General features: G+C 43.2%; 1 protein-coding gene across 28 annotated transcripts in view; it reads right to left on the reverse strand.

Moving 5' to 3' along the window:
• Neb (nebulin) overlaps window positions 1-8,525 on the reverse strand; it is a 195,811-nt gene extending 187,286 nt beyond the window's left edge. For all 28 annotated transcript variants that reach the window (XM_076569469.1, XM_076569465.1, XM_006974275.4 and 25 more), the window contains exons 1-5: window positions 8,418-8,525; window positions 7,769-7,851; window positions 7,221-7,285; window positions 3,538-3,579; window positions 1,689-1,889 (exon numbers count right to left, since the gene is read on the reverse strand). In XM_076569469.1, coding sequence (XP_076425584.1) covers window positions 1,689-1,889; window positions 3,538-3,579; window positions 7,221-7,256 — 279 coding nt within the window. In that variant the 5' untranslated portion in view covers window positions 7,257-7,285; window positions 7,769-7,851; window positions 8,418-8,525. The remainder of the gene's footprint in view (window positions 1-1,688; window positions 1,890-3,537; window positions 3,580-7,220; window positions 7,286-7,768; window positions 7,852-8,417) is intronic.
• Window positions 8,526-9,978: the final 1,453 nt, after the last annotated feature.

A 9,978-nucleotide genomic window follows, 5' to 3' on the forward strand; every position in this document is an offset into this window, starting at 1 on the left:
CCATCTGATTTTTCTTTAAATCCTCCAAGTAATAACAATTATCAGCTGCGACAGCTTTCATTCTATCACATACCCTCTCAGCAAAAACTAAAATAGATTCGTTAATTGTTCCTCCTAAACATGCTAGGATCCTGGAGACTTGTTACAGACAATTGTCTGGGATATGCCCTAAAATAATTCTCTTGATTTTTTTTTTTTTGGTTGCACACATATACAAAAGCCCGAAATATCAATTATTCCAGAAGATGAGTTGATTCTGAAAAGATGTAATTGCTAATACAATGCAAAAATACTCAGTTCAGAAGCTGCAGCTGAGCTGCAGTGGTTACACAGCTGTGATGCCAGCTGAATTAATGGAAAGCTGAATTATGGAATATTTTATAATGACATGCAAATTTATTACTTCTGCCAGCTCCCCAACGGATCCTTGCTTTGGTAACAGTATGCATCACTTATAACTATCAAGGCCTCAAAGAATATTCGTGAGTAGTCAACAATCTAAATTAAACTGCTGATTCAGACACTAACCACTGGCTAACAGGAGGAGGAGGGGTGCCAACATTCCACTCAGAATATCAGAAATTCTAGGTTCATAGTGGCTGAATTAATGAGATTATATGGCAATAAATTAAAGAGATACTTTTGCCTTTATTTTGAACACTGCAGTGAAAAGGAGGCAAGGAAGTCCTGTTTAGAATCCTACATGTTAGATCATTCAAGGATCCAAGTTAGAAATTTACTCCATAACCTCCAGGAGTTAACATGATCAAAATTGAAACTTTGGATGTCAACCAACATGGAAGCTTCAGACAACAGTTTTGATCCTGAATAATGCAATGCCTCCCCCCCACACCCCGAACTATAACAATTCATCTCTTCAAGCCTCTGAAACACATGCAATCAAGCTACCTGGAGAGACTTTGGCCCATCGTGGAAATCAACAAATCAGATCTACTGAAATAGATGTGGCTTTCTGGCAGTCACCGTCGGTCCCACTATCGTGGGACTGTAAGAAGCAGAGAGCATTGACTCTTCAATCATTCTCTGTCTGGGGTCTGTGTGAGAACATCTGTGCAGCTTTAAAAGCCTCTTTTGCACAGGCCCGAGCCTTGAACCGGTTAAACAAGAAGGCCCCAAGCACTAGTCGGTTATAATATTGTGGGAGATTCTATTGTGTAGCAATGCTTAAAGCCCTGGCTCTGGGCTAACCTCAAATGCTCTGTTCCTCAGTTTCAAAGGAGTTTAGCCTGAGCTTGGTTTTCTGAATTACAAGTCCTTCACTCGACACCACTTAGTAATCTTTTATAGTGCTGGCTACTCTAAGAGGTTGCTCCCCTCAGGCACAGTTTAACCATGTGACTTAGCTTCTATGAACAGACTTTCAGTAAATAAATGAGGAAATAAAATATTCATGATCGTGTTTTTATTGCTCTGGATTGGCTATGCAACAGTGTTTTATAATCAGACTTATGCATATCTTTCAGTAACAACAAAGGTTTATCCCAATGCTGCGATGGCATAGATGAATTACTCAAAAATTCCACAGTCACACACAAAAGACACATTTCTACAAAATATTTGTGTTCCTACAAGACTGAGAAACAAAATTAGCCAGCATCTCAGAGCTGGCTAAGATCAGTAACTTCTCCATCATCTAACCAGCACAAGAGGTGGCGCTCAGTACTTACTGGGCTGAAAAGATCCTGCATTTTCTGACTGTGTTCAATGTAGGGGGTCATGAATTTGGAAGAGTCCACCTTCTTCCGGATGACCTTCTTCCGCTCCATCGGTTTTGCTGGTTGTGGCTGTACCAGCGCTGGTGTGGAAGTTTCTGATTGGCCATAGTCAGATGTCCTTGTCGTCGTAGTTTCATAGACTTCTGTAATTGTCTGAAAATGAAAAGTGGTTATGAAGTTAACACTAATACCATGACTTCGGTGAACACTGTTGTAACTTCAGTCACATCGACCTTCCTGATGTTCCTTTTCCATTTACAAAGCCAGCCAAAGCATGAAGATATATATATATATATATATATATATATATATATATATATATATCATATATATCCATATGACGGCATGTAACACACATCAGCCTGGATAATGATTGTGACATAATCTGTAAACTGTATTTTCAGAGAGCTAGTCAAATACCTCAATGGAGTATAAACAAAATCATAAGTAAAATAGTCTTAATCGTGTCTTCTTAAGTGATGCCACACTGTAGCTCAGTGGTAGAGCACTTGCTTAGCATGTACAAGGCTCTATGTCCAACCACCAGCACCATTATAAAGTAAAACAAAACAATAAGAATCTTTCCAAGTTGTCTAGATCAAGAAAAAGCAAATGAGACTGAGTAATAAAATACTATTAAAAATAAAGCTTAAATTCTTGATTTTCTTTTAAGTGAATAAGACCAGCTGCATTTTCTATAGGCATTAGTCATCTTGTATAATATGAGACAAAAAAAAAAAAAAGAAAACCCTCATCACATCAGTATTGTAAGTATTAGTCTTTTGAATTAGTCCATTACTGCCATTTACAGCACACACTAGACTGCCCTTTACACTGGGGACCAGAACAGTGGTAACAGCATAGTGAACGATTGTCCTCTCAACAGTCTTGCCTATGCAGTAGGCGGGGACCATTGTTTCCTAAAGCGGGCTATCACGGAAAAACTGAGATTCAAAGTTTGGATGTAGTCCATGGTTAGAAATATGGTAGGTCCACAAGGACAGAGAACAAGAGGCAGAGGCTCTGATGTACTGTGTAAGATCTCGTCCTTCAAGGCAAAGACCTCCGGTCCCAAAAGCAGAATTCTAGCATCAATGTGGGGAAGAGAAACCCACTAAGACAACCGTAGACCTGACAAGCCCCACTGGAATTGACGGTACTCTGCCTACCATTACTAAAGCCTGACTGACTATGAGAACCCAATCAAACCACCAGTGCCAGTTTTTAATCCGGCCATGGGCTCTTTAAGCCAACTTCACAGTCTGCCACTTTTATCAGTGTTTGTCAGGCTCAAGGAGAAACAGCTCCACACAGAAAATAAAGTGTGGGGCTGGGGGATTCCAAAACTGGAACTGTTACAAAAATGCCTTCTCTTGGGATTCCTAAAGTGGCTTGTCATTAAGTCACTGGGGACAATGTCTCAGGAGCGGCACCCCTGGTGGCAGAGACCTTACCCTACAAGCTATAATTCTATGCAATTAAACGGCTAGACTGTGCCACTCAGAAGTCACCTGAGGCAGCCACTGTTACGACCTTCCTTCATACCATCTGTACAAAAAAATGCCACAATGTGCACCAGGGAACCATTCCTTGCCCGCTTGCATAAGCAGACCATAAAAAAAAAAGTGAATTATCCTGTCAAGTGCAGGGTCTGTTCTTTTACCACCAGCTTCTGGGCACAGGCGGGCGAGTTAGCTTCCTAGGTGAGTTTCGCTTTCTCCATCTTTCTAGCGCCAGGAGTATGAGAGAGTCAAGAGGCTCTGATGAGAATCAGAGCATGCGCGGGTGGGCTGAGTCTTACCTCTCCCGGCACCTCCTCGTAAACTGTCTCCTCGGTGTAGTACTGTAAACAGAGCACAGGAGTGTCAATGTGACTAGGAGAGCAGCCAGCAGCCAGCCTTCCCCTGCCTCCGCTGAACCTGTGAGCTGGCTTCCCAGGCTGAGTTGGCATTGGAATATCTGCAGGGAGGAAGGAGTGAGGGCCTGTTCACATTCTGGGCCTATTGTCACTTAGGAAGGTGGAGGAAAGCTACAGTGGACGTGTCAGAGCTAAGAAAAAGATGCAAAGTGTCCAGCAAGGTGTCCAGCAAGGTCTGAGGTACCTCTTGGCACTGGAAGCTATTTTCCTGGGGCAAGAAACATTTGCCCCTTATAATTTCCGTCCTGGTTAGCTTTCTGTTGCCGGATAAACTCCATAACTAAAAGCAACCGAGGGAGCAAAGGGTGCATTTGGCTGACATGTCCCATAACAGTCCATCTTCAGGGGAGGGCAGAGCAGGAAGTCCAGCAGGAGCAGAGGGCCGAACCATGGAGGAGCGCTACTTACTGGTGTGCTCCCCCGGATCTCTCAGACTGCTTTTTTTTTTTTTTTTAACAACTCAGGACCACCTGCCCAGGGCTGGCTCTGCCCGCAGTGGGCTAGGCCCTTGCCCATCAATCATTCATCAAGAAAACATCCTCACAGACTTGCCTACCAGACAATCTCATGGAGGCAATTCCTCAGTTGAGGTTCCCTCTTTCCAGGCGGCTCTACTTTGTAGACAAAAACTAACCAGCACAGTATTTGAGAGAATCTTAGTATTTCTAAGAATACTTAGAAAAGAACCCAGTAATACCATCTCGAGGATGCTCTGTGTGCAAAGAGAAACTATGATGGGATTCACTGTTTACTAATTATAAGACAAAAGGGAAGCATAGCGTGAGGAAAATTTTAATAACAGTCACGTCTCAGTCATTCCCATCTTCCTCGGACTACTTAGAGTCCTCTGGAGTGATGGCTGCCCCTTTTCGACAAAGGCTAGCCTGCATCTAGTTCGGCACTTGCCTGCCTGCCTCCACCGAAGCACCAGGTGATTTCGCCAGCTAGCTTCGCTGGGGAGGCCTATCTGTGGGAAGGGGGGAGGCGGGGTGCTAAGGTGACAGTTGGTGAAGGTCTGGGAAGGAAGAGGACAGGGCACAGCTCCCCAGAGACGGCAGGGGAGTGAGTTTGCTACTGGTCCTGCAGCCGGGATCTGAAACCCACTCTCCTGTTGTCCTCTGACATCACGAGCAATAAATAGACACAGAGAGGAACTGGCTGACATTTTGTCTCCGATGCCTCAGGAGAGTGGAATCCGGCCCCAGCTCTTCTGCTGGGCACACAGCGGGAGTGGCTCCTGCAGGCCAGCACACAGAAGAGAGGGGTAAAAAGGAAGTTCTTGGCTCATTTTTCTCAGTTGGAGAAAAGCATAGAATGTTATGCTTCTCTTCTTTTACGCCGACACCGAAGTTTTGGGGGCAGGGAGCGGTACACCGATGCAAAATTCTCCTCAGTGCCCTACTTCCTTTCGCCCTTGGCTCAGTACGCTCTCATTGCCACGGGCCATCTAGTCTCTTCACGGTGCTTGTAACTATATAAAGCTCACTTAATGCCCCTTAAGCTTGCGCTTAGTTTCCATTTAAAATTTAACTTTTGTGTGTATGTATCTTTCCATATAGCAAAAGGCACCACATGCGCTCTCAGGACAGAGGAGGGCTCTTTTACCCCTGTGACTTCAGCACAGGACAAAGGCCATTTAGACACTTTAAGAAATATTGTTTGACACTGAGGGCCAACGGAGCCATTCCCCTGGTCACACAGAGCCTGAGTAGACTGCAAAGAAATATTAAACTACAATGAATGATCCCCATTGATTTCAGATTTTCTTAGCATCCCAGGAGAAGCGGCTTTGGCAGGCAATGTGGTTTCACCTTTACTGGATCTCACAATTGGGAAATCGATCTTGGAAATAAGCTAACACACACACACACACAAAAGAATGCAACACTGTCCAAGTGCTTGGCATTAACTTGAATGCTAAATCTTATTTTTTTAGAGTTATACTGCTAATTAGGCTGTGCGTTATTGCTCCTTTCTCCTTCTACATTTCAGTCTGTATAGACGGTGCCAGTATAATTGTATTTCAGGTATCTGAGATGTGCATTTGAGGCTGGATATGATTTTTAAGGCACTTCTCTTGAACTTGTCACCATCCCATTCTTGTGATCTTTTCTGAGACCAAAGAGACTTGGGTTCAACTCTCCCTGAAAGGCCCCTGCTGGTCAGACCCGAAGCAGTAATGGGAACAAAATGGCAAGGATGGACTGCCTAAAATAGCCCCTTCCATTTTTGTGACTAGTGGCTAACACTGAGCACAGTGGCCAAGATCACACGAACACTTAGAAAAAGCCAGGGGTAGTTTAACTGGAGGCTTGAAAGTGTTCCTTTTATTATTACCATAGAAAAGAAATTAACCATAATTATAACTTAATTTATAGTGTGTTTAATAGGGATAGTTCTGACTTTTAGGAACTTACATTAAAATGTTCATTAGTGATGGCGCTATCCATGAGAAGATGTAGCCATCAGCATATAAGCCAGAGAGGTTAAATACTACATCTGTCAGATACATTCTAGCTTTTATATGCTTCAGCAATAAAGGTAATTTTATTTCTAGAATAAAATTTTTTCATTGCCTATATAAAGACTGATTAGCAAGGGTAAATTTTGGCACATTCATCTGAAGTTTTGTTTGGAGCAGTCATTAAAAATGAACACAGATTATTATCCATTTAGGTTAATTGGAACTTTCTAGGCATTTTCAGTTTCATAGCAATGTATTCCCACGGATTAGCTGCAAGCCTTTGGGTTTCTGCTCTAGAACATAAAGCTAAAGGCAAGAGCTGATAAGGAAAAGTAATACTGTGATTGCAATGATGTGATACTAATGTGAGGCACACAATTAATTCTGTAAAACTGCCAGGTAGCCATCACTGATCTGGGCGGATACTGTCAAGACAGCCGCTGTGGTCTTAGTTCTCAGTCAAGATTCAAAAGCTGGTCTTGTTTATTTGCTTAAACATGATGGAGTCGGTGGCAGAGTGGCTCCAGCTGTTGCTGTGACCTTCATGAGTCCACACATGTGTCTATTAGATCGTGGACACACACACACACACACACACACACACACACACACACACTCACATGCATGCACGCCTAGCTCACAGATGGCTGTTCCTGTGTGTAACACACACTCCCTATGCAATTCAACTAACTGAAGGAGAAGGAGAGGCTGCCCATTCCCTCTCTCTTCGTACGGATGATGGGAAGCATGCACAGGGCCCTTTGATCATTGAGGTTGGGAGGTGGGAAAGCCATCAGTTTTAAAAACAAAACCTACCTGCACCCACACCTTGGTTTTGTTTGTTTGTTGCTGTTTGTTTATGAGGGGTTTTTTTTTGAGCATTTGAGAAAGAGTAAAACTGGGAAGTAGTGATATGCCCTTTCACTTCCAGGTCTCACATACTTACTGTGAAACTGAACATGAAATATACCTTTCTCGCACTTTGATGGTGACCCTTTGGGAAGTTATAGCAGATGATGAGTTTTTTCAAATGACTGATTCCCCCACTGGCTCCGGCTGTCACTACCTAAGCACTCTGTTGCCAACTGGGCTTTCTTCTTACCTCTATCACCTCCTCATATTCTTCATCATCCGCCATTTTTCCAGAGTAGTAGTGGTACCTACAGACTTTCCATATTCCATACAAACAAAAATATATTAGTATTTTATTATAACACCATAAAAAATTTTAAAATCAAGACAGTCAAAGTGATTATATATTTTTGTGGGTTAAGGGGCATTTAAACAGATTACAAAAGAAATGGCTTCCCTCTCCTGGCTCCCTCAGTGATACGCTGAGCGATGCTACCCATACACCCATACAGGGGTCCTCCAGCTCTAGTTTTAAAGGGAAGTGAAGCAGTTTGGACTCAAGAGATAGAATTTAAATGACCAAACATTTAGAGAGAAAATATTTTCAAGCAAAATTTTTTTAGCAAAAGGAGCATTAGTGTGGCTTTCAGTAGCTGGAATTGTGCCTCAGAAACCCCAAATCCTAGAAAGGCTAACTTAGTATTCTGCCTTGATCTAGAATGCTATATGCAATATCACTTATATTATTAGAACATGTAGAATAAATCTGTCCATAAATTTTAAGATAAAAGTAGAAACCTCAAGGCAATGGGGTTATTTTCTCCGGAAAACCATCGGTTTCCGTGGGTATTTTTTTTCCCTTCTGTAGCTCGTGTTCAAGCCTGAAAAACACGAAAAAAATTAAAGCACTGGTTGAAGTACATGTCTGCTTGTCTGTCTTTGGCCTACATTTCTAATTCAGGAACTGGGGAAAGGCTGAAGGCCTTTCGGCCTGGTGCCAGAGAGTGGCTGCGCCGTATAAGCCGGGTGATGTCTGGGAGCAGCTGTCCCGCTCCGAGGGACGCTCCACTGTAAACCAATACCCTGGGTGGCTGGTTTTGTTAAGCTAGCGAAACTGCTGGTCCTTCTGAGGCAAAGGAAGCTCTACAGGGCGAGATAAATATAGGAACACTGACCATAGAGCCTTCTTCATAGGAATATATTTAGGACAAAAATGAAAAAGAAAATTGGTGTTAGACAGCCACCTTGGTCCAACAATAACTGGCGAGGGCAGGACTGAGTTGAATCTCCACGCTCCGTGACAGAGACGACTAATGGGGTCTTCCTAACCGCGTCCCATTGTGGTTTCCCCAGTTAGGTACTCAGAACTTTGGAAAATAGTTCAAGGGGAGTCATGGAACCTACTCTCAGGAGAACAATCCAGAAGAAGACAATAAATAGGCCTTACCTTCGAGCTATTCGAATAACCCTGGCCAGCAGCAAATCCTCTCCCCGCTCTCCCCTCCTGAGAAGCCCAGGCAAAAGCCACCCCGGTGCCGGCGCTCCCAACTTATCATGTGGCAGGAGCAGCCAATCAGATCTTGAGTTGCTCAAATTTCAGAAGCTAAATATACTGGGTGATCTTCTGCAAACCACCTGTTCATCAATTCCGCTAAAGGATAAAGGGTAACAAATTGCTAGCTTAGAACTATTCAAATGTGATGGAATTTTACCTAACTGCCAACCCGAGAGTCAAGTTCAGGCTTAATTTACCATTTTTTGAAGCCTTGTTCCATATCCACTTGTGCGAAATGATTGAGACCAGGAACTAAGAGGGGCTGGGAGGCTTTGACTCTTCTGTTTCTGCCTTTACACCATCTGATCTTCCCAGAGGGCCACAGGATTCCTTTGGAATGCTTACTTGGGAGGGACAGGCATATCACCGTTTTGGCTGTGTGAGAGACTAAGGGATACAATCCAGAAATCACTGTCAAGCTGTTAGAAGCAGGTTTTGTTTTTTTTAAATGCAATGCAATTACAGATGACAATATTTGGTTGTAACCCTGGATGAGATATCCACAAGTATAATCAGAGTTTGAGCTCATTGATTTCCTGGTTCTAAGGCAGGGAGCGCGGCCAGTGGTGTCCAACTTCTCCTTCTCCCAGTTGCCCAGCTGCTGGGAATACAAGGCTTCACACCTCTCCATGGTAATGCAGTCACTGATTTCCCATTGACTGCCATCTCCTAGAAGCAAAGCATGGATGCTGGCCCCATAGGCTACAATCATGAACAGCGAACTCGAATCAGCTGGAAACCAGGAAATTACTACCACAGCAGGAGAAAATGATGTCCTGCCAGGCAAGTCACAGTGTAAGACATCTGCTTTGTACAGAATCGTCTGACAGCTGGCCACGGTGGCCCAAGTCTTCCATCTAAATACTTGGGAAGGAGATCAAGGCTAGCCTAGACTACATGAGACCATGTCTCAAAAACAAATGACAAAACCAACATCAGAAATAGATCAAAACAACAACAATATCATCCAACAACTTCCTTAAAGCTTGCCTGTGCCCCTCATTCTTCTTCTGTCTTTGATGTTAATCCACTGTTTAAGGTTACAATCTGCCTCTGACTGTTCATAGAATGCACATAAACTATAAATTCACGTGGAACTAGAATGTATCTTTCTCTGGCCTGCTTCTGAACCGAGGCTTAAACCCCAGTGGTCTCCTTGTTGACACTTATCTTACTGCAACAGTTTATGGAGTGAAATATTACAAAGCCATCTTGTGCTTCGAGGCTATTTACCTCTCCATCTTCCTTGCTGCAGGATTTTTGGGACAGTTAGTCATATTTAACCTCTTCATCATCTTCCCTAAGTGTATCAGTTCATCTTACGTGGCCTCATGCATCTTATGAGCAAGCGTTTATCTGCGTAATATGAGATCATTCACTTGGTGGCTGTAGACTGGAAACATAGCTTCTTATCCAATATATACTATAGAAAAAACATGTTAAGTCTATGAGT

This window comes from Peromyscus maniculatus, chromosome 4 (genome assembly GCF_049852395.1).
Source record: "Peromyscus maniculatus bairdii isolate BWxNUB_F1_BW_parent chromosome 4, HU_Pman_BW_mat_3.1, whole genome shotgun sequence".
Lineage (NCBI taxonomy): Eukaryota > Metazoa > Chordata > Mammalia > Rodentia > Cricetidae > Peromyscus > Peromyscus maniculatus.